We start from the raw sequence: 25,708 nt of genomic DNA on the forward strand, positions 1-25,708 counted from the left end.
AGGGTGCTGTGGAGGTCATAGTTCAGGGGGTGCGATGCTGTGGAGGTCACAGTTAACTGTGACCTCCAAAGCACCCTTCCCCCTTAACTGTGACCTCCACAGTGCCCTGCCCCTTAAGTGTGACCTCTACATACAGCACTCTGCCTCCTCAACAGTGACCTCCACAGTGCCCACGTCCCCTTAACTGTGACCTCCACAGCACCCCTCCCTGTTAACTGTGACCTCCAAAGAACCCTTCCCCCTTAAGGGTGCAAGGTACTGTGGAGGTCATAGTTCAGGTGGTGGGGTGCTGTGGAGGTCACAGTTAAGGGGACGTGGGCACTGTGGAGGTCACTGTTATTTCCCTGTAAAAAAAAAATAAGAGGGCATGGATTTACCTCCAGGGCACCCTTGGAACAAATCCAATAAAACATACAAACAAGCAAAACAATACTTCATACTTGAGCAGCGCCGGGTACTTTTTCTAGTGATAAGATACATGACCAATTCTAGACTGAAAGTGAGGACAGTTTGATGGGCGGGGGGCAGGATGTCGGGCAGCCACTGATCTGATATTGATGACCCGACCTGAGGATAGACGGCCAACAATGTCAAAATCCTGGACAACCCCTTTAAAGTAAGGAAGACAAGTACTCAGGCATGGACTGGCCCTTGAGCTCAGGTCACTCACGCTAATATTGCAGCACAGAAATGCTTGATTTTTCGCACTTTGAATCCACCATAATTTAGGGGAAATAAAAATGCACATTAATTGGAATCGCTAGTAAATTACAAATTAAGTGAGCTCCAGGAACGGTTTGGGAGAAATTGTACCAGACGTAGAACGCGCCACATCCTCGCAAGAATTACAATTTAATTGTGTTTCATGCTTTTAGCTCCTATTAGAGCATTAATAATCAATCATGACAAGTAAATATAACCGTAGAGAAGATTATTGGCGTAAACAGCCTGGCTGCTCAACGCTGCTAATTTCCACTCAGAGGTATCAGCAAAATACTGCCGACTAGGGAATGCATCCAGTATAGTTTTTTCTAATTAAAATAGATACTGAAATATTATTTTAAATCCATTTTTATTGCATCTTCTGTACATGATTACGGCGGCACCCATCTTGCCTCAGCTGCTGTTTACAGCGGTCAGAGATAGGCTTTACTGCCGCCACATGGACCATAGAAACCTGTGATCTGGAGATTACTTCTATGTGAGAGTATTGTGGGCGTGTGCTCTGTGACCTTTGCAGAGGTTACTGTGCAGCGAGGGGGAGGAGCCGAGCTGAGTCCATCACCTATTGTGAAAAGTAGATCCTATGTTATCTCTCTCTTTATATTACCTGTCATTGTAATCCTGCCTGCGATGATAATGAGATGACTGCTGAGAAGTTACCTCTGCAGAACATTAAAGGGGTATTCCCATCACAATGATCACTGTTAAATCTGTTAATGAGATGACAGTGATCATTTTTCTAAATACATTTAATTACCCAATTCCCACCCTTTTTGAGAAAATAAGCCCCCTCTTACCTGATCGTTGTCTTTCGTCTCCCCTGGTTACGGCCACCTCTCCTGTCGAATCCCGCCGGGCCACGCTTGCGCAGAAGATTCTCTCCCGGCCGCGCAATGTCCTGAACGCGCACGCTGCCATACATGCGCCATGATGACTTCTTCCTGGCCAGTATAGTACAGAACCGCGAACGCGCACGCCGGCTCTGTACTATACAGGCCAGGAATAAGTCACCATTGCGCATGCGCGGCGGCGTGTTCAGGTCATTGCGCGGCGCGGCCGGGAGAAAAACTTCAGTCTTCTGAGCAAGCGCGGCCCGGCCAGGAGAAGACGTCAATCAAGCCCAGCCGAATCCAGGAAGTGAATGGAAGGTAAGTATGAAAAATCTCTACTTATCACGATGTTACCCTACTCATGCCAATGCCGAGAAAAGGGGGCGTGTAAGAGAACGGGCCGGCAGGCTCATTTATCATCTCTACGCCAGTTTTTGGTGTAGAAAATGGCTTTAATCTATGCCAGTGAGGGAGCTGGCCCATTCTTCTGCAAGAATTTATTCTGTTAAAATATTATCTACTCTAAACCCACAAAGTTTCCCCCGAAAAAAAATAATTCTCGGAGGAGCTTGGTTTCCTGTACCGGCTGGAGAATGTAGCGTAACCGACATCTCAACCCTGTAATTTCTTTTAGTTTGAGCAAATGACATGCTTCAATTTCACAGAGTTACGGATTTAGTTTTATGTACACGGCGTTCCAGTAGGAGAGGGGTCGGGGCGTGCACCTCCACCCCATTACCACACTGCTTCCTATAAATCTCAGATCCACATTCAGTTAGGGTACTTTTACACTAGTGTTAGAAAAATCCAGCGGGTATTTCCATTAGGGATCGACCGATTATCGGTTTTACCAATATTATCGGCCGATATTCAGGTTTTTGAAAGTTATCGTTATCGGCATCTATTTTGCTGATATTCCAATAACGTATCGGGAACACGGATCGCGCTGCTGTCAGCGCTCTCCATGTTCCCTCAGCAGCACAGGGGAGAAGGAAGCAGCGTCTCCCTCCCCCGTGTGCTGCTGCCCCTGCCAATGAGAGGAGGGAGGACATTGGCGGCAGCCAACAATGAAGATAAGTCTCTCATTCATTCATATACAGGAGGCGGGAGCTGCAGAATCGCATAGCCGGCTCCCGACCTCTATGAGCGGTAGCTGCGATCTGCTGTAGTTAACCCCTCAGGTGCCGCGGATCGCAGCTACCGCTCATAGAGGTCGGGAGCCGGCTATGCGATTCTGCAGCTCCCGCCTCCTGTATATGAATTATTGAGAGAGTTATCTTCATTGTTGGCGCAGTGTGCCCTCCCCCACCCAAGCCCAGTATAAATAGACAGTGGTGGCGCATTGTGCCCCCCCCCCCACCCGAGCCCAGTATTAAAGACATTGGTAGCGCAGTGCGCCCCCCCCACCCAAGCCCCCCCAGTATTAATCATTGGTGGCAGTGGCCACAGGGTCCCCTCTCCCCTCCTCCTCAGTGGAAGTTCTGATCGAAGCCCCAGCAGTGTAATCCTGGGGCTCCGATCGGTTACCATGGCAGCCAGGACGCTACTGAAGCCCTGGCTGCCATAGCTCCCTTGCTGCTGTGTGCACAAAGCACAGAGCAGCAGGGACAGTGAGAGATCCTATTCACCCTGATAGAAATCTATCAGTGTGAATAGGACAAGGGTTCTAGTCCCTAAGGGGGCTAAAAGTTAGTAAAAAAAAAAAAAAACACCTAAATATTAAGTATAAATGAAAAAGAAAGATTTACAAAAAAAATAAAAAATACACGTTAACAATAAACATATTCATTTTCAGCAGATTTGTGTAGGAATTTTTTATTTTTTTTATGAAAATTCACAGAATATCAGTATAAATTATCGGCTATCGGCCTGAAAGTTCACAGAATATCGGTATCTGTATCGGCTCTAAAAAAATCAATATCGGTCGATCCCTAATTTCCATTGCCAGGACTGCCTGCCGCATCCGCATGCAAACGGAGATCATTAGTTTCCGGATCCGTCTGACAAATGCATTGAAAAAAACGGATCCATCTCTCCGGGGTCATCTGAAAAACAGATCCGTTTTTTTTTTTTTCACATTGTTAAAGGTCTGCGCGGATCCGTCAATGCGGCAATTTCTTGAACACTTGTTACTGGATCCAGCATTAATACTTTCAATTTCAATCCGGTGTTCTGCCACTTTTCTATACCTGGACAAAAGTCTATACCCGGAAGTGATGTAGCTGCACCGGAAGTCACGTGGACGCGTTGGAATCAGCTGGAGGAGGGGGGTGTGCGCGCTGCGCAAGCGCATTTGGCTAAAGCAGTGTTTCCCAACCAGTGTGCCTCCAGCTGTTGCAAAACTACAACTCCCAGCATGCCTGGACAGCCTTTGGCTGTGCGGGCATGCTGGGAGTTGTAGTTTTGCAACAGCTGGAGGCACACTGGTTGGGAAACACTGGGCTAAAGTATAGTAATCTGGCAGAACGCCGCAAGCCCGTAATCTACATTAATTTGTACGCTCGCCACGCATCGGGCTCGGCCTTTGCTAAAACTAACTCTATGCCGCCATTGATAGTAAAGAAAGAAATGGATGGTAAGGAAAGAGATGGATGGTAAAGAAATGGAGGGCTGGGAAAATGCACGGGCGTTCTGCCAGATTAACATACTTTAGCTAAATGCGCTTGCGCAGCGCACACACCCCCTCCTCCAGCTGATTCCAATGCGTCCACGTGACTTCCGGTGCAGCTACATCACTTCCGGGTATAGACTTTTGTCCGGGTATAGAAAAGTGGCAGAACACCGGCATTCCGGCAAGTGTTCCTGAATTTTGGCCGGAGAAAATACCGCAGCATGCTGCAGTATTTTCTCCAGTTAAATACCGTAAAAGGGACGGAACTGAAGACATCCTGAACGGATTGCTCTCCATTCAGAATGCATTAGGCTAAAACTGAAGCCACAAATCAAGACCACAAGTGCTGCGTCCATAGATCCGGTATGGCGTCATGTTGTCCCATCGAGGCAGTGTTCCAGAGGAGAAGATCTCAATTTGGGACCCTAAATACGGCCATGGACATTGACGGCATACTGCTAGGATATGGCATCAATGTCAGGTGTGGCTCTCACCTCTGGGACCTGCTCCTATCTACAGAATGGGACCCCCGAGGGGAACAGAGAGCACCTTGCGCAAGCGTGGCCAACCTCAGTTCACCGCTAAGGGAGTTCCGAAAATAGCTGGCTCAGCTATTTCTGGCAGTGACGTAAGAGGCCACTCTCCATTCGCTGCTATGGGACTTCCGGCTGTTTTTTAAACTCCCATAGCAATGAATGGGGGGGTCCTGTTGCGCATGCGCAGTGTGCTCTCCTCCACTTCAGGGGCCCCATTCTCTAGATAGGAGAATGGGACCCCAACTTTATTGTCAGCCATTAAAAAGGTTATCCAGGTAAAGATAATGATGGCCTATCCGCAAGATAGGTCATCATTATCATATCAGCGGGGAAGGTCCCAGTCAAGGCACTGGTGCGTGCAGCCGGCTCCCGGAAAGCTTTCCAAGCACAGCGCCGTAAATAGTATAGTGGCTGTGCTTGGTATTGCAGCTCAGTCCCATTCACTTCAATGGGACTGATGTACGGTGATGTCACATGGCCTAGGATGAGGCCTCCTCTAACAGCTGAGAACCCGGGTTTCGGACCCCTGCCGATCTGATATCGATGACCTATCCAGACGCTAGGTCATCAATATAAATTACCAGATAACCCCTTTATTGCAAATCCTTACAGAACTGGGTCTACGGGTTCAAGTCCAACCAGATTGGTGGCGATTAAGTGGTTTACATTGCCGGCTGACAGAACTGGGTCTACGGCTTCAAATCTAACCTGCAAATTTTTTTTTATAAATTTTGAAAATTACCGTAGATCTTATCAACCAAACCACACATATCAGTAGATGGGGGGGGGGGGGACTATGCAAATTAGGTCGTACCTATAGCATATTCTCCCGGTATCTGCATTAGATTTATTATATGCATACAGCAGAATAATTGGTACTATTCCATATTAATCAAAGATATCATTGGTATTGCATGGAGCGGTAAAAAAAAAATATATATATATATACACAATATAAAAAATGCACCTGTTATTACCAAATAGAAGTGTGAACGGCTGAAGTGCTTTTACCTAAGTCCACCGAGTAGTAGATAGGGAATTCTGTAATATTTTTATTTTTACAGGATTAATTAAATAACTACTATCTATTTAGAGAAAAAGCCATGTGAAGTTAAAAGCAGCGGCTTCTGGTGAGCAGCGGGAGGCCCCTCCATTCTCAGCAGGAGTCGGGGAAGCCGGCTGTGATACCATGTAACTCTGCCAATGCAGGACTAAGAGCTGAATTTGTATTAAAAAAGGGGCAAGGATATCTGTCAGTGAATGGCAGCTGATCTGGGTCACATCACGGTGGGGGGCTGCTGATATCCTCAAGAAAGTCCCATTAAAGGGAATCTGTCAACCCAATTTGGAGTATTGCGGACCGCAAAACACTGACACCGCACATCGCCGACACTATATGGAGGATTCCTATTCTTGTTCGCAGCTGTGGACAAGAATAGGACATGTTCTATTTTTTTCGGGAATGGAATTGCGAATCCGGAAGTGCGGATGCAGACAGCACATAGTGTGCTGTCCACATCCATTCCGGCCCCACTGAAAATAAATGGGTCCACACCTGTTCCGCATAATTTCGGAACGGATCCGGACCATTGATACGGACGTGTGAATGGACCCTTATGTGAGCCTGGCACAGCAGTCCTGACCATGTATTTCAGAGCAGCTTTGAGTGTTCACAGCGGGGGAACAAGGGGCAGAACAAAAACTAAAGTACATCTGGACTCATGTATTACGGTAGAGAATAGTCCAGAACAGCGGGGACCGGTTCCCTTTAATGTCTAAATGACATGATAATGCTCTACAAATCTACAGTCGCGGCCAAAAGTTTTGAGAATGACACAAATATTAGTTTTCACAAAGTTTGCTGCTAAACTGCTTTTAGATCTTTGTTTCAGTTGTTTCTGTGATGTAGTGAAATATAATTACACGCACTTCATACGTTTCAAAGGCTTTTATCGACAATTACATGACATTTATGCAAAGAGTCAGTATTTGCAGTGTGGGCCCTTCTTTTTCAGGACCTCTGCAATTCGACTGGGCATGCTATCAATCAACTTCTGGGCCAATTCCTGACTGATAGCAACCCATTCTTTCATAATCACTTCTTGGAGTTTGTCAGAATTAGTGGGTTTTTGTTTCTCCACCCGCCTCTTGAGGATTGACCACAAGTTCTCAATGGGATTAAGATCTGGGGAGTTTCCAGGCCATGGACCCAAAATGTCAACATTTTGGTCCCCGAGCCACTTAGTTATCCCTTTTGCCTTATGGCACGGTGCTCCATCGTGCTGGAAAATGCATTGTTCTTCACCAAACTGTTGTTGGATTGTTGGAAGAAGTTGCTGTTGGAGGGTGTTTTGGTGCCATTCTTTATTCATGGCTCTGTTTTTGGGCAAAATTGTGAGTGAACCCACTCCCTTGGATTAGAAGCAACCCCACACATGAATGGTCTCAGGATGCTTTACTGTTGGCATGACACAGGACTGATGGTAGCGCTCACCTTTTCTTCTCCGGACAAGCCTTTTTCCTGATGCCCCAAACAATCGGAAAGAGGCTTCATCGGAGAATATGACTTTGCCCCAGTCCTCAGCAGTCCATTCACCATATTTTCTGCAGAAGATCAATCTGTCCCTGATGTTTTTTTTGGAGAGAAGTGGCTTCTTTGCTGCCCTTCTTGACACCAGGCCATCTTCCAAAAGTCTTCGCCTCACTGTGCGTGCAGATGCGCTCACACCTGCCTGCTGCCATTCCTGAGCAAGCGCTGCACTGGTGGCACTCCGATCCCGCAGCTGAATCCTCTTTAGGAGACGATCCTGGCGCTTGCTGGACTTTCTTGGACGCCCTGAAGCCTTCTTAACAAGAATTGAACCTCTTTCCTTGAAGCTCTTGATGATCCTATAAATTGTCGATTGAGATGCAATCTTAGTAGCCACAATATCCTTGCCTGTGAAGTCATTTTTATGCAACACAATGATGGCTGCACGCGTTTCTTTGCAGGTCACCATGGTTAACAATGGAAGAACAATGATTTCAAGCATCACCCTCCTTTTAACAGGTCAAGTCTGCCATTTTAACCCAATCAGCCTGACATAATGATCTCCAGCCTTGTGCTCGTCAACATTCTCACCTGAGTTAACAAGACGATTACTGAAATGATCTCAGCAGGTCCTTTAATGACAGCAGTGGAAAGGTTTTTGGGGGATTAAGTTAATTTTCATGGCAAAGAAGGACCATGCAATTCATCTGATCACTCTTCATAACATTCTGGAGTATATGCAAATTACTATTATAAAAACTTAAGCAGCAACTTTTCCAATATTTATGTAATTCTCAAAACTTTTGGCCACAACTGTACATCTACAAATGTTTGGCCGCCGCAGGTAAGAAAGCTGCAGCGTGCCGGAAGTTCAGCCGAGAACGGCCCGTCTCTATTGTGACCAGCGGGTGACAGCCAGGAAAGCAGTCCGAGTGATTTACTGACGCAAAAGCGAGGTAGATGCTAGAAAAAGGAAATGACAAAGCCAACGCCTAAACACATTCACACACTTCTAAATAGAGCAAAAAAAAAAATCTTTTGGTTGTATTGGAAAATGAAGTCCTATCCATGGAGGCAACGTACAGGAGTTAGGATCTACTGTGCCAGATACCACGGGAGATTGGTAGAGGTCAGAGCTGTTTTGGTGGCATATAAGGTGGTTTAGATGCATGTTTGTTTGTTTTTTTGTAAAATGTATAACGTACATTTTCCCTTTAAATTAAAAAGAATTACAAGCACACAAACCTTTCCCTTGTTGTTTAGTCAAACTATTATTCCTTTTATATACATATATAAGTACTGTATGTATGCTCCTCGGCAACCTATATGATGACCATTACAGCCTCCACAAGGCTAGTCCAATAGCTATCCTAGACTTCTCCCACAAGGCTAATCCAATGGCTATCCTAGACTCTTCCCGCAAGGCTAGTCCAATGGCTATCCTAGACTTCTCCAACAGGGCTAGTCCAATGGCTATCCTAGACTTCTCCCACACGGCTAGTCCAATGGCTACCCTAGACTTCTCCCACAAGGCAAGTCCAATGGCTATCCTAGACTTCTCCCACAAAGCTAGTCCAATGGCTATCCTAGACTTCTCCCACAAAGCTAGTCCAATAGCTATCCTAGACTTGTCCCACAAGGCTAGTACAATGGCTATCCTAGACTTCTCTTTTAACCCATAGGTAAATGAACAGTTAAATGCACCCTTGCTCCTCCCCGTCCTCCTTGATTGACAGGGCCAGGTTCCTGCATTGTCACCTTGTCTGGCCCTGTCAATCAAGGAGAAGAAGGGTCTGGGAGAGGATAAAGGAGGAAGGTGCATACGGTAGTTTGGGCCCTCGGGGCACTTAATTACTCATTTCCATATGGAATAAAAGTCCCTTTTCTCCAGAATGAAGCAAGTGTAAGGTACATTCTGCTGATCGAGCCCCGCAATGTATTGTGCCTGGTGTAACAGTGAATGTCCTGGAGACGGATTCCCGTTAAACCTTTTCTAATGGATTTAAATCACTGGGCGAAGAGCTGATTGTCATTTACTTTCCCATGTGGGCAACTGGGGACAGTACAGTGGGTGACGGGTCCATGAGACAGGCGGGTTCAGAGGGTTGTGCCCTCGCTGCAGACAGGGATTAGTTGTGCAACAGACTGGAAAGTGAGGCACCACGACCCTTTCACCAAGTTCCTCGATGGTCGCGGAGATTTGATTTGTCAAGTTACTGAGGTGGAAATTCAGCTGCATGCGGGGAAAAGAAGAATCGGGGGGGGGGGGGGGGCTCACGGTGCCAGGCTCAAGGTGACGTTTCTTTCCCAAACAATAGGCTGTGAAGGGCAAGGATCCAAATGTAATAGAAAATTAGGCCCACACAGTGCTTCAGGCTTTTACATTAAAAGGGTATTCCGGCTGTTACAAGTTGTCCCCTATGCACAGATCGGTGGGGGTACTACTGCTGGAACCCCCACTGATCACGAGAACGAGAGACCCATGCCCACTGCAGCCCCCCTGAAAAGAAAGGAGCACCCGGTTGCACATGGCCCCAGCAGCTCCATTAATTTCTATCACTGAGCATTGTTCTTGGACATCTCCAGAATTCCCATAGAAATGAATGGAGGTGCGCACGTGTGACTGGCCACTGGGGGGCAGCAGGGGTTACGGGGGCTGATTTCTTGCGATCAGTGGGGGTCCCAGCGGTAGGACCCACCAGATCTAATAGTTATCCCCTACTAGACAGGAAGAAAATGCCAGCAGCAGTGGCGAATCTCGATGTGATTTTAAAAAATGGGGGTCATTTATCAATATTTGGGGTGTATCTGTCACAGATTCGGTCACAAAGGGGATTTGCGGCCAAATCTGCGACTTCTAAAGGGGGCTGGCTGACCGACCCGTCTAGTTTACCATTTTCTATGCCTGTTTTAGGTGTAGAAAGTGATCTAAGTCTACGCCAGCAAGGCAGCTAGCATAGATTTAGGCGGGCGGTGGATGCGCATAAGTTACGTAGAGGCCAGCGCCTCTAAAACTCTAGTCTTAATAAATTACCTCAAATGTGTTTCACCTGTAAAAACTGCAAGCGCATAGAAGAGTGCTGCAAAACCGCATTTTACCAATGCGATTTTCAATGTGGATTTAACCAGTGAGTATGAATACACCCTCCCAGTGTCATTACTTAGGACGGAGAGAAGCCATAGGTATAGTAGAGCCCACAGCCTCCTGTGGGTGCCACGTTACAGCGGAACGCAGATGGTAGCAGTAAGTGTCCATTCACACTATGCCTGCGCTGTGTGCTCAGTATATGGAGTGCTGCAATAAATGTGTTCATAAACCTCTACAGGCCAGGCATGGGTCCCCTGACAGGTGATGGCCTGTTATATCACTTTACGCTTATTTTTGGAGGTACAGGAAAGCACTCTTTGTGTGCGGTAAGGCAGCACCAGATGATGAATAGTTAGAGGGTGATGTATACAGCATACAGTCATGTACGGTATACAGATCCCTAAGCATGATCTCTTTTACTCATCTATGGAGGCTTGGTTTTACATGGTACGGCCATGTTCACACCACGTTTTTGGTCCAAGTTTAAAGGAGTTTTCAGGGAATTCAATAGGTCATTAATATCTAATTGGTGGAGGTCCGACTCCTGTCACCACTGCCGTTCAGCTGGCGCTCCGCTGAGAGCAGCGCTCTCTTTCTAGGCCGTGACATCACGTTCATCGGCCGTGTGGCCTATGTGCAGCTCAGTCCCATTCAAGTGAATGAGACTGAGCTGCAATACCAAGCACGGCCACTATATAATGGACAGCGCTGTGTCTGGTAAGCTGTGAGGAGGCCGCGGTGGGGGTGCCGGGTGTTGGACCCCACTCATCCGATACTGATGACTTATCCTAAGGATAGGTCATCACTATTGAACCCATGAAAAAACCCTTTAAGGCCAGTTGTTCACACTTCAGTTATTTCCATCAGTTAGGCTCTATTCACACGTCCGCAATTCTGTTCCACATTTTGCGGAACGGAATTGCGGACCCATTCATTTTGTGAGCCAAAACCAGTAGTGCGACGACAGACATAAGGTATAAGGGAAAGCTCTGCTCCTGTTCTGTGTTTTGACTCACAATCACTGATGGAAATAACTGAAGTGTGAACTCAGTCTAACGTATACGTTGGGAAAAAAAGGAAGCAAAAGTGAACATCACAAAGTTTTTTTTTCGTTTTGTTTTTTTACAGTGGAACCCTATGGTGATGGATGCCAATACACGTCGGAGGCATACGTCATGTACATACGTTAAACAGGGGGCATAAACCTGATGTGAACACAGCCTTAGGCCTCTTTCACATGACCGTTTTTCACGGATCCATTGTTTCGTTTTTTTTTTTTGTTTCCGTTGTGTTTCCGTTTCTGTTCCGTTTTTCCGTATGGCATATATAGTAAAATTGGGCTGGGCAATACATTTTCAATAGATGGTTCCGCAAAAACGGAACAGATACGGAAGACATACGGATGTATTTCCGTATGTGTTCCGTTTTGTTTTTTTGCGGACCCACTGACTTGAATATGAATAATAGGACATGTTCTATCATTCAACGGAACGGAAAAACGGAAATGGAAAGCATACGGAGTACATTGCGTTTTTTTCGCGGAACCATTGAAATGAATGGTTCCGTATACAGAACGCAAAAAAGTGGCCCGTAAACGGGAAAAAAAAAAAAAAAACGTAGTGTAAAAGAGGCCTTACAGTTGTTTTTTTATAAATCCCAACAAAAAGACCAAACCTTGCAAAATATGTTGTTTTTGACAAGTATTTTAACAAACCGCAGCTATTTCCGGCATGCTAGGCGCTGTCCGATTTACTGACTGGCACTGGGGCGACCTTAGAGACAAAAGAGGGGTTGGCAGTATAAAGGGCACCCGCATGTACTGGTTACCAGTATAGGTAGTTTGTGGTTACTGCCTGAGACCTTGTATAGGCCATGTCTGACACACGCTTAGGGCTCGTTCACACGAACGTGTGAAGCCCGTGCCCATGCTGTGGACCGCAAATTGCGGTCCGCAATGCACGGGCACCTTTCGTGGGGCAGGCGCATGGGGATCGCAGACCCATTGACTTGAATGGGTCCGCGATCCCTCCGTTCCGCAAAAAGATAAAACATGCTCTATCTTTTTGCGGTGCGGAGGCACGGAACGGAACCCCAGGAAGCACTCCGTAGTACTTCTGTAGTGTTCCATTCCATGCTTCCGTTCCGCATCTCCAGATTTGCGGACGCATTGAAATGAACGGGTCCGCATCCGTGATGCGGAATGACAACGGAACGGTGCCCGTGTGTTGCGGATCCGCAATACGGGCACGGGAAACCAACGGTCGTGTGAACGAGCCCTTAATGAGATGCAATACCCACCACAGCCCATAAACAAGGGTGGCGCCGTTTCCTGCAACTGATATTCTTTATCCTAGACATAATATATAGCCCCAATAAAGCCTATGCGACGCTGCCGCGCCCCTGTGCTACTTTACAAGTCTCAAGCTGGAGCAAAGGCCATTTTAATGACAAGTTATATAACAACGTTCACTTAAAGGGGAACTAAACCTTTGTTAAAAAAAATAACAGGCAGAGGGGCAGGCTGCACGATGACGTCATCAGGATCGCCCGCACCAGGACGGCAGGCAGGAAAGGGCTAGTGGCCTGCAATGCATCGCAGATGGCTGCCTGGGACGGGGGTCGAGGAGACGTAATCTTTTTCACTTTCCTCAGCCACTGGGGGACCATACGACTACATACATGATACATACTACTGGGGGGGGGGGGGGCACTATAGGGGTAGTTATTGGGGCATTGTTTATTATTGCTGCACGGTTCTATGGAGGCAATATGGCCGCTGCTTCGGCATCACCATGAATCGGCGGGTGGGGTCCAAGTAGAAAAAGTTTGAGAAGCCCTGGATTAAGATGTAAATGCAAAACACAATCCTCAGTGTCTAAAAAAGATTATAAAATAATATCAGAGAAAAACCACAGTGACGTCAATGACCTCCAGCCAAAAATAAAAACCGGACTGACTGCGCTCGCGGCTCCGTCTATACAGTGATAGTAGCTAGACCATCTAAAAGGGCCTTAAAGGAGTCAAATTTAATTAGGGCCAGGAAAGAGTTTAAAATAAAGAGCCCCTCGTCTAGTCACTGCCACTCGGTGCTAAGGGTGCGACATCTGTCTGTGGTCAAGTGCACCGCTGCAGCCATTCACTGGCCTCAGCACAGGATCCAGAACCCAGAGCCATACGTTTTTAGGGCTGCACCCCTGCAGAAATGTAAGGCAAGGACTTGCACGCCTTTGGTCATATGGGAAGACTGCATGGTATCTGGAGAGAGATTAGAGGGGACCGTTATACTGCCTATACCAGGGATCAGAGCGTGTCTGAATGCTGGGAGTTGTAGTTTCACAGCAGCTGGAATGCAGAAGGTTGCTGATCCCTGACCTATACAAAGATTTCTGGAGAACTAATGTCTTGTGAAACACTTGAAAGCCTAATACTTGTAATTGCACCGCGACACCCATCATCCTTAGTAAAGAGATTGTTACCGTCAAGCGGCCTGGTCATTGCTTCCACCATTTTCCGGCACTGCTACCGATCCGCCTAACATGGAGGGCACCCCGGCCATCCCAAAATCCCAGGGTGTGCACCGAGGGGAAGAACAGGTGTGACGCTCCCATCACTGCAGAGCCCAGGGAGGGCCAGGGTGAGGACGCCACCCCGAGGACAGCCACCCCGAGGACAGCCACCCCATCCTCCCTTCTCCTGCCTGGCTCCCTGCACATGGCTTTAACTGAAGCTGTACCGATAGATACTGAGGCCATAGCTGAAACCATCTGCGCCCAGTCCGATATTCCCAGCACGTAAGGTGGCTTGTCTGGAGAAGACGAGAGATTGTCGTACAAGGAGGATATTGTTTTTTTCATATAACGCCTCTTTCACGCGAATGATACGGATCATGTCAGGGTCTGCTCAGGAAAGAAAACTGCTGGGTTTTCCGTACGGATTGCATGCGTATTTCGTGTTCGTGAAAAAAAACTGAACAATAACAATGAACATCCACGAGCAACCATCAAAACGCTTTGCATCCAGATGCCTTCCGTTTTTCACGCAAGCCCCATTCCACTTCTATGGAGCCAGGGCTGTGTGAAAAACGCACCATATAAAACATGCTGCGATTTTTCCTGATCGCAGAAATGATGCACGAAAAACTCTGCACAGACCCATTGAAGTGAATTGGTCAGGATTCAGTGAGGAAGCTCTGCGTTTGTTTCGAAAATCTCGCTTATGTGAAAGAGGCCTTAGGCCTCATGTACACGACCGTTGTTTTCGTCCGCATCCGAGCCGCCGTTTTGGCAGCTTGGATGCGGACCCATTCACTTCAATGGTTCCGCAAAAGATGCAGACAGCACACGGAGTGTGGTCCTGCAAAAAACATATAACATGTCCTATTCTTGTCCGTTTTGCGGACAAGAATAGGCATTTCTACAATGGGCAGCCTGTTCCGTTGCGCAAATTGCAGAAGGCACACGGGCGGCTTACGTTTTTAATGGATCCACAATTTGCGGACCACAAAAAAAGCAGAACGGTCGTGTGCATGTAGCCTTAGAAGGAACTTCCTCAGACTACACCAGTCTCTATTACAGCAGCATTTCTACATTTTGACTTTACTTAGGGTCCATTCACACGTCCGTAAGTGTTCTGCGGATCCGCAAAACACGGACACTGGCAATGTGCATTCCACAATTTGCGGGCCGCACATGGCTGGCACTATAATAGAAAATGCCTAATCTTGTCCGCAATTGCAGACAAGAATAGGACATGTTCTATTTTTTTGCGGAAACAGATGCACGGATCCGCAAATGCGGACAGCACATTCCGGCCCCATTAAAAAAGAATGGGTCTGCACCCGTTCCACAAAATTGCAGAATGGATGCAGACGTGTGAATGGACCCTTCATCTGCTCATTCCTAGCAGAATTTTGAAGTCACTTAAAAAAAAAAAATAATGAATTGACTCGGTGTCCGTATGTCCGTTCCACAAAAAAACAGAACATGTCCTATTACTGTCCGCATTATGGACAAGTATAGGACTGTTCTATTATGGGCCGGCCGTTCTGTGAAATGCGGAACGCACATGGCCGGTATTTGTGTTTTGAGGATCCGTAATTTGCGGACCGCAAAACAACAACGGTCGTGTGCATAAGCCAGGCATGTCCAAACTGCGGCCCTCCAGCTGTTGCAAAACTACATCTCCCAGCATGCCTGCATAGCTTACAGCTATTAGGGCATGCTGGGAGTTGTAGTTTTGTAACAGCTGGAGGGCCGCAGTTTGGACATGCCTGGCATAAGCCCTTTGTTTGTAACATGCATGTAACCATGGAGACACATATGAGCTGCAGACACAAAACGGAAGGTGCTTCACTTTTCATTTCAGGTGCAATAAAGGGGTCGTCTCACTTCAGTAAGTAGCATTTATCACATAGAGAAAGTTATTACAAGGCACTTACTAATGTATTGTGATTCTCCATATTGCTTCCTTCGCTGGCTGGATTCATTTTCCTATCACATTATACACTGCTCGTTTAAATGGTTTACGACCACCCTGCAATCCTTCAGTGGTGGTCATGCTTGCACACTATAGGAAACGGTGCCGTCCTCTCTGGTGGCCGGGACCATGGGAGCGCTTATAGGCTGATGCTATAGTGATCAAGCACGCCGGTCTAGCTTTGTTAGAAATAAATGGTCATGTCCTATATGACGTCAGATTTTAATTTTTTACATTAACCTTGGGAGAGCCAGGAAAAACAATGTCCGTTAGCTCCGGAGCAGCCATGGAGGTCGCCTTAGTGCACACGAACAGATGGCACTGCTGTTAGGTGATCAGCGTGTATTTGCTCAGTGTCACTGGCTGTACAACCTCCCCTTTGTCCTGCACTAGTCCCGTCTGGCAAGGAAGGCTTTATGGTCCCATGGCTGCCGGTTCAGCCGGATCCAGTAATAAACGTTCATTACTCGATGGCCTCGCTGCCTCTATAACCCCCTCCATCACTCACTGGAAAGCCATTGCACAGCAGCTAAAGGACCAAGGACAACAAGTTCCAGCACTTCTTGCTTGTAGTTTCACTGTATTAAAGGGACACTCCGGGCTAAACGGATATAATATTTTACACCGAGTTCAAGGTCCGAGGGGGCGGAGCATGACACAGGGATTCACAGAACACCAAACAATGAGGGTATGAGGCGCACTAACCCCTGTCAGGTGGGAACACATTGTATCCGATGTCAGATTTAAAGGCCACCAAACCAAAATATACAACTTTTTGGTCATTGGGCGACATATATCACAAACATTTTGCAACCTTTTCAAAAACAGAATGGAGGCACGGCCAAGAAAGTGAGAAAAAAAAAAAGTTGTAAAATAATGGAAAATGAGTCAATGCTCCAACATAATTGTGCCTTGTGAATGCGCATTAATGCACGGTAACTTTTATATATATATTATATATAGAGATGAGCGAATTTCTGGTTATGAAATTCGTTCACGCTTCGTTTACTGGTAAAAGGTGAATTGTGTTATGGATTCTGTTACCACGGACCAAAACGCAATTCCATGACTGAATGCTTAATGGAATGCCTTTAGAGGAATTCCATCATAATAGAAGTCTATGGGCTGCAAAACGGATCCGTCCCGTTTCCGTTATGCAGGGGAGTCCTCTCCGGGACGGACCCGTTTTGCAGCCCATAGACTTCTATTATGATGGAATTCCTCTAAAGGCATTCCATTAAGCATTCAGTCATGGAATTGCGTTTTGGTCCATGGTAACAGAATCCATAACGTAATTCATCAAGATATGAAATTCGATCATCTCTAATTAATTATACTGTATATATTATACGGTATATGTATATTACACGGTATATACCGTATATTATATGGTATATGTAATATACTATATATATATATATTATACGATATATCTATTATACGGTATATATTATACAGTATTTATTACGGTATATATATTATACAGTATTATACGGTATATGTATATTACACAGTATATATTTTATACGGTATATGTAATATACTGTATAACCGTATATGTTATACGATATATCTATTATACGGTATATATTTTATATAATATATTATAAAATATGGTATTGTCGCAGTTTGCTTTTCCACAGGAAATCTGTTGTGCAAAAAACGTCTCCCTTCCTGTGCATAACAAAATACCTTCCCCCTACCATGCTGCCAACACCACAACCTTTAATCCAAAAATATAATTGGACGTATGAGGAAACGGACAGGTGACCGCTGTCGGAGGTATCACCTGTGCGGACGCGCTCCCTATACACCACCGCTATATCCTCAGCACCTGTTCCAGGCTGACGGCTGTGCGGTAAATCCAATTCTGCGCCTATGACTGTGCCCGACGACGTGCCCGCAGCTCCTCGGAATCAGCGCTATATGTGAAGTCTTGCTCCTCTCCTCCCTTCCAATTATACACCCCTCTCCTCCCTCCCTCTCTCTCCCCGTTCACTGTGGATCCCTGTGCAATGTATACAGTGCATGCGTCCGTCCGTCCGCTACATACCTTGAATACACTCTCCTGGCTGGAGGATGGTGCAGTCCATTGTTGGGTAGGAAAGCCATGTATTAATCGAGGCAGCGGTGTGCGACATCCAGAGGGGCTGTGAAGGCAGAGGCAGGCTGAGCGGCCAGGGTGCCCCCTTCTATAACACTAGGAAGTGATGTATGTTCACACATAAAGTCTACAGTACCCACAAATCACTCCCCCTCCATGTGATGTCATCCAATGCTGGTATTGTCAGGGGAATATGAGGAGGGGTAGTTCTCGTTTTTCCTCCTTCACCCTGCCCTCCCCCTTTTCTCTATTTCTCTTCTTATGTCTGGATGCGGCAGGCTGCTTTCTGTGAATTGGTCCAAGGAGGAAGCAGCAACAGCTGCCCAGAGATTAACCCCCTCCTGGCTGGAGAACGGCTCTCGTCGCTGCCGGCACCTAGATGGTAAACCTTGTGCTACAATATCCAAATCGCTTCCCGACGCCGGGTGGTGGATCGGCAAGGTCTTGTGTTCTCCCGGACTCAGCGGCAGGAGGAGGAAAGAGTTGGCTTCCAAGTGTCAAGAGACTCTGCGAATCACTTCCTTGTCAGGGCATTGTAAACTCTGACCGACAGGGTTAACCCCTTTCAAGCTGAAGGAAATGAAGGAGAAGTTAGACGAGCCCCAGACATAGAGTAATGAACACAGTCTTTTAATATCATCACAAGATCTAGTTCTTGAGATCCTCGTAGGCGCTCGGACGACATGTTATAAATCTACGGAGCCCCCACGCGGCTATAGACTCTGCCTTCGAAAATGTGTGCTCAGGGGTAGGTTATTCTCCATGCACGCCACAGGGCTCATGCACACGACCGTAGTTTTGGTCCGGATAGTTTTTGCGGACCCTTTCATTTTAATGGGGGCCGCAAAAGACGCAGGCAGCACGCGCGCGCGTCCGTTCCGCATGTCCCTAGAATAGGCGGTTCTAACAAAGGGCAGGACGTAGCGATCCGCAAAATGGGAGAGTGAGCACGTCCGGATTCCAGGGCACTGAGCTAGTAAAATTGTGCGGAGCCATAATACAGCACGCAATGAAGTGTATGGGGCCCCACTGGTCCACTGCAGGGCCCAGTCAGTTATCTGCTCTCTGCCGGTTACTGTTATGATGATAGCAGCCTATAGCATGCTCAAATATGCTCCCAAATGATTTGCCGAAAGTGATTTTTCAGATTTTTCAGAATATACAAACTAGTATAATTTTTGAGCTATAGCAAGACAAAGTGTGTCCAGGAAAAAGTGGACAACGAGCAGGTTCGGATTGGGTCCACTAGAGGGCGCTCTACTACTTTCATCGCACGGACCTCCCACCTCATATTGGGCTCAGAAATCAAAATCATTCCCTCACAGAGCCAACGTACCCGCGCCCTGCGACTGAACAGTCAGCACTGAACGCTAGGAATCCCGGAAATCTCTTAATCACTGCTTTAGGCCTATGCCAAATGGGGCTTTAAGGCGGTGTATCAAGAGACACAATTTGCAGCTTTATGTGGATCTGAAGTAGCATTTGACCGCTAACCGGAACAGCCACGGGGCATTTACACGGTCGAGTGTCAGTCACACATTTCCCATGATCATGAATTAAAACGACGTGCAGGGGGGAGGGGGGGGCTGTGACAACTTTCCATGAACCACAACAGCTGTAGAAATGATTAGGTTAAACGTATGACCCGGTGGCGCTCCATAAGCACTAAGGCCTCTTCCTAGACCAGTGACGTCATGTTCATTGGTCACATGGCCAGTCAATAGGCCTGAGCTGCAATACCAAGCACACCCACTATATAACAGATGGCGCTGTGCTTGGTAAGCTGAGAGAAGGCCGTGGCGCTCACCAGAGTTTCGGTAAGGGCCGTGCCTTCCTCATACAGATGATCGATGGGGACCGCTCATATTGAGGTTAGGCCATCAGTATAAAAATTGTGGAGAACCCCTTTAAATTCTATAGTGTGTTAGCGTATAGAGCAGGCATGTCCAAACTGTGGCCCTCCAGCTGTTGCAAAACTACAACTCCCAGCATGCCTGGTATAGAGGCATCACAGAAGGTCCTGCACTGAGGAAGGTCCATTTGGATAGCCGCTATATTCCGTAATACTCCGAAACTTCCAGTGGCACTTACAGAAAGGGTAGTCCTCATGTAAATCAGACCTATCGCTAGAGAGGCACTCACCACCGCCCCCACAAACCCCAACCCGCTGCCGACCCTGTCCGGCATGGTCGGAGCAACAAACAGGTGCACATCCAGCGTGGCCGTTTCCGGTCTCCTCTGGCCACAGCCTCGCGATGAGGTCGGAGGGGTGCCAGTAGGAATACCCCTATGACCCAGCAGTACAGTGTGTTACTAATGACCTTACCTTTGGATGGAGGATTAGGAGACAGGAGCTGTGCAGAGGTCTTTCTGTCAGGACGGGAAACAGACGACGGCTCGGGCTGAAAAATGAAAAACAATAATTAGTATGATAAAATGAGACGGCGCGTAACAGGAAAGACTGCAGGTGGAGGCAGCGACTGCACATTGTATCCGGGTCAGTCTTATCATTCTCACCCTATTATAAACGCAGAGGCATTAAGATCCGAAATCCCAGGCTTTATATTAGCTGGCTGGTCAGCGTCCAGTTTTGGGCCCCACCGTTCCCAGAAAAAACAGTCCTTTAAGGGTCCATTCACACGTCCGCAACGTGTTTTGCGGATCCGCAAAACACGGACAGAGGCAATGTGCATTCCGCATTTTGCGGACCGCACATTGCCGACACTAATAGAATATGCCTGTTCCTGTCTGCAATTGCGGACAAGAATAGGACATGTTCTATTTTTTTCGGGAACGGAATTGCGGACCCGGAAGTGCGGGTCCGCAATTCCGTGTCCAGGCAGCACATCGTGCTGCCCCATAGAAATGAATGGGTCCGCAATTGCGGACGTGTGAATGGACCCCAATAGTCCTACTCACAGAACAGCTGCTGGTTATGCCTGCTTTTTTTTTAACTTATTATATATATATATATATAGTTTTTGATGAATTGTTAATAAAGTGCTTTCTATACATTTTGCTTCCGCGTGCATTTACTTTTTTTTTTTTGGTGACAGTATCAGAACACGCCCCTTTGACAAGGGGAATGGCCCCTCCCAGTTGTCAATTTATTAATAAATATTCAGGAGGAATAACAGAGGAACAACACAAGGCAGAGTTATGAGAAAGACGCTCCAGTATGATTATTAGGCCTCATGCACACGACCGTTGTTTCATTCCGTGTCCGTTGTTCCGTTTTTCGTGATTTTCTGCGGACCCATTGACTTTCAGTGGGTCCGTTGAAAACTCGGCTAATGCACCGTTTGTCATCCGCGTCCGTGATCCGTGGTTTCAGTCCGTCAAAAAAATATAACCTGTCCTATTTTTTTCACGGAAAACGGTTCGCGGACCCATTCAAGTCAATGGGACCGTGAAAAAACACGGAGGCACACAAGATTGTCATCCGCGTCCGTTTTTTTCCTATCATTTGCATGGCAAACTTGACTTAGATTTTTTTTTTTACTTTCCTTCATGTCTGGAGATCCTCCAAAAATAAAAGGAAGACGCACGGAAACGGATCACGGAACAACGGAACCCCATTTTGCGGAAGGGAACACAACAACGGTCGTGTGCATGAGGCCTTACATTGATCATCTGCAGAGGTGACAGGGTCCAGATACCGGTGACAACCTACCAGCCGGTCTAGCTGCTGCACGCGGCGGTTACTCTGCATATTAGCTGGTCGCCATAATGACTGTGTAGCCTGTCCATTACTCACCCACTATGCGAGGCCGGCGTTCTCCGAGGATCTGGCACTGACGGAGAGCTGTCTTTTTCCGCCCGCGGTAATCTGCTCAGATGGCTGGAGCCCATATTATGCACATGGTATTTGCAGCACATTTCAGCCTAATGATCTGTTTATTTCCCAGGAGTGAAACTGCTTCTCACATTCTGTTCCTTGTTGATACCACAACAGGCAAACGACCAAGACGGAGGCCGCCCATGGATGGTAAGGACGGCACGGGGCAAAAAAAAAACGTACGCGCAGACCATGCATTTTCAATGGCACTGCAGCCATGTTACCTATGAAGTCGGATCAAGAACCTCTGCACCCGAGAAGGGTCATAAACGACTGATCGGTCGGGCGCAGATCCGATTATTGTAAGGTTGTGTTCACACACTGCAAACTAAACCATGCCTACCCGCGGCGGCCAAGGGATGCGGGATTTTGAAGGTAAAATAAGGCATCGCTTTCAAAATCCTGTGTACGTTGGCCATGGTGGGCGGCCAGTCAACCCAGCCGACAGCAGTCATCTGTAAAACCGTATCCGTAAAACACAGATGGCGTCCGTTTGAGGTCCGTTTTTGTTTTTTTTCCAGACCCATTGACCTTACTGGATCCGTGCTCCGAGAAGTTAGGACATGTTCTATCTTTTTATGGAAAGGCCACACAAATTACATCTGTGTGCGGTCCGTTTTTTTTTTTATGGATCCATGTGCAATCTGCAAAAAATATCAATGGGGAAAGGGGAGGGGGTAAGGGTTGGCTCGCCGCTCAAAAAAAACGAATATGTTAAATTTGATTTATACAAATCGATTCGCTGATCTCTACTACAGAGTCTTTAGGCTGCGTTCACATGCGGCATGCCCGCGCAGTGTACCGTGGTTTTAAGATACGTTTATTGGCCGCGCATCTACGTCTGAATACACCCCGATATATGCACATGGTCGTGCAGTTTACGTAGATTTTCTAGGCGTCACTTGCGGATTTTGGGGTGGATTTGCCCCGGATCCCGCTGCTTGCACCGCGAAAGGGTGAAATTTGCACTGAAAATCTGCACTGACATGGTGCGGATTTTGAAATCCACACCGCGGGTCAGTTTCCGCATTGAATACTTGCGCACCGCGGACGTGCGATTTTGAAAATCTCACCTTGACCCTCGGCTGCATGAACTGTGGTGCGGCCTCCCATTGAAAACAATGGAAGGCGATTTTAGTGCAGATTCAGCCCAGTTTCCGGCACCGAATCCACGCTGAAACCCGCGCGCCCGAAATCTTAGGGTCCATTCAGACGACCGCATTTCTGGGTCCGCATCCGTTCCACCATTTTGCGGAACGGGTGCGGACCCATTCATTTCAATGGGGCAGCAAAAGATGCGGAGGGCACACCGTGTACTGTACGCATCCGCTGTTCCGTGGCTCCGGAAAAAAAAACATACAGAGCATGTCCTATTCTTGTCCGCAATCAAGAACAGGCATTTCTATATAGGGCTTGCTGTGGGCGTTTCCACGGCCAGTGTCCGTGGTTTGCGGATCCGCAATTTTTCGGACCACAAAACACTTACGGTCTGAATGCAGCCTTAGCGTGAAGTTTTCTCATTGTGATTTTCAGCAACATTTGTGTAAAAATCACTGCAACCAAACTGTCTCAACTTCTAGATGAACGTTTCCACTCACTGACAGCAAGCATAAGCATGTAGTGTTTGACTTAAGATGACGTAAAGGCATATTAAAGGGCATCTGTCAGCAGTTTTGCTCCTATGGCACTGGCTGACCTGTTGCATGTGCGCTCGGCAGCTGAAGTTGGTCCCATGTTCATATGTGCCCACATTTCTGAGAAAAATTATGTTTTATCATATGCAAATGAGCCTCTAGGAGCAACGGGGGCGTTACCATTGCACCTAGAGGCTCTGCTCTCTCTGCAACTGCTGCGTCCTCTGCACTTTGATTGACAGGCAGTGATGTCATCACACCTGGTCCGGTCAATCAAATTACAGAGGACGCAGCACTAGCAGAGAGAGCGGAGTCTCTAGGTGCAATGGTAACGCCCCCGTTGCTCCTAGAGGCTCATTTGCATATAATAAAACATAATTTTTCTCAGCAATGCGGGCACATATGAACATGGGACCAACACAGATGCCTTCAGCTGCCAAGTGCACATGTAACAGGTCAGCCAGTGTCAGAGGTACAAAACTGCTGACAGATGCCCTTGAAGAGCAAATATACAGTAATCCCACTGGGGCAGCACAGGGGACCATGGAGGCCAATAATAACAAGCAGATTACTGCTGTCCGAAGCTCAGTACCTGTGGTGACGAGGATCATCTGGTCCCAGCCTCGCTGACAGGTATGACACATGCAGTGACCCGGGAACATGGCCGCATCATGTAATGACCTCCACAGGCTCAGGCCAGGAGCCTCCTCGGCCGCGGGCGGGCTATGGCGCAGTGGTATAGCAGCGCCACCTGCTGGTCTAGTGTAGACATGACATCGGACTCCTCCTCAGAAATCGAGGAGCTCAAGCTGTGGGGAGACTACAACCCCCAGCATTCATGACGGGTAGAGCAAATCACTGACACGGCCCACTGGGATTTCTTGTTATACTATAGGTTGCAAACCGCTAACAGAAACATCATGCTGGGAGTTGTAGTTTGACTACAGAATGCAGACCAAACACAAGCATGCTGGGAGTTGTTGTTTCATTACAGATTGCAGACCATTTACTGCCACAGCATACTGGGAGTTGTAGATTTACCAGTTTCCAGACCAGAAACTGACAGCATGCTGGGAGTTACAAACCACTGAACGACATAGCATGCTGGGAGTTGTAGTTTTACCACAGGTTGCAAACCACCGAATGACACAACATGCTGGGAGATGTTGTTTCACTACATGTGGCAGATTACTGACTGGAAGCCTGATGGGAGTTGTAGTTTTACCACAGTTTTCAGACCAGCATGCTGGGAGTAGTAGTATTAGCAGACTGCACTGACATACGGAGAGGGGAGGACATGGGGGAAGCTCAGTGCCCGCCCCGCTCACTCCCGCCTCACCTGCCGCCAGAGGACAAGCCCCGCCCGTGGTAACTGTCTGCCCCGCCCACAACACCTGTCTGCCCCGCCCACCCAGTCCCCAGTGTCCCCACCTCATTGTGCCCGGTGTGGGGGGTGAGATCCGGCAGCTCGAGCCGCAGGTGAGTGTACGTACAGTAGGTAGCCGCCCGGAGTATGGAGCAGAGGTGTGCACTGTCTATGGCTGGACTTACCTTCATCCCATTACATTAGTATATACACTAGGGACACTTACCTTGTTCTGTCCTGCGGGGTGTATACAGTATATACACTAGGGACACTTACCTTGTATCCTGCGGGGTGTATACAGTATATACACTATAGGGACACTTACCTTGTATCCTGTGGGGTGTATACAGTATATACGCTGTAGGGACACTTACCTTGTTCTGTCCTGCGGGGTGTATACAGTATATACGCTGTAGGGACACTTACCTTGTTCTGTCCTGCGGGGTGTATACAGTATATACACTAGGGACACTTACCTTGTATCCTGCGGGGTGTATACAGTATATACACTATAGGGACACTTACCTTGTTGTATCCTGCGGGGTGTTTACAGTATATACGCTGTAGGGACACTTACCTTGTTCTGTCCTGCGGGGTGTATACAGTATATACACTAGGGACACTTACCTTGTATCCTGCGGGGTGTATACAGTATATACACTATAGGGACACTTACCTTGTTGTATCCTGCGGGGTGTTTACAGTATATACGCTGTAGGGACACTTACCTTGTTCTGTCCTGCGGGGTGTATACAGTATATACACTATAGGGACACTTACCTTGTTCTGTCCTGCGGGGTGTATACAGTATATACACTAGGGACACTTACCTTGTATCCTGTGGGGTGTATACAGTATATACGCTGTAGGGACACTTACCTTGTTCTGTCCTGCGGGGTGTATACAGTATATACACTATAGGGACACTTACCTTGTTCTGTCCTGCGGGGTGTATACAGTATATACACTAGGG

The 25,708-nt window shown here is 47.4% G+C and overlaps 2 protein-coding genes across 3 annotated transcripts in view; one reads left to right on the forward strand and one right to left on the reverse strand.

Moving 5' to 3' along the window:
* Positions 1-24,082, reverse strand: part of GPSM1 (G protein signaling modulator 1) — a 182,483-nt gene extending 158,401 nt beyond the window's left edge. The window contains exons 1-3 of one of the 2 annotated variants that reach the window (XM_044306177.1): positions 23,962-24,082; positions 20,224-20,299; positions 17,847-18,467 (exon numbers count right to left, since the gene is read on the reverse strand). In XM_044306177.1, the coding sequence (XP_044162112.1) occupies positions 17,847-17,905 (59 nt within the window). In that variant the 5' untranslated portion in view covers positions 17,906-18,467; positions 20,224-20,299; positions 23,962-24,082. The remainder of the gene's footprint in view (positions 1-17,846; positions 18,468-20,223; positions 20,300-23,961) is intronic. The other variant, XM_044306178.1, reaches the window with a different exon arrangement.
* Positions 24,083-24,791: 709 nt separating this feature from the next.
* The window catches only part of CCDC187 (coiled-coil domain containing 187), a 39,003-nt gene continuing 38,086 nt past the window's right edge, over positions 24,792-25,708 (forward strand). Inside the window, exon 1 of the mRNA XM_044268724.1 lies at positions 24,792-24,848. The gene's annotated coding sequence lies outside the window, so the exon portion shown is untranslated. The remainder of the gene's footprint in view (positions 24,849-25,708) is intronic.

Source organism: Bufo gargarizans, chromosome 9 (genome assembly GCF_014858855.1).
Source record: "Bufo gargarizans isolate SCDJY-AF-19 chromosome 9, ASM1485885v1, whole genome shotgun sequence".
Lineage (NCBI taxonomy): Eukaryota > Metazoa > Chordata > Amphibia > Anura > Bufonidae > Bufo > Bufo gargarizans.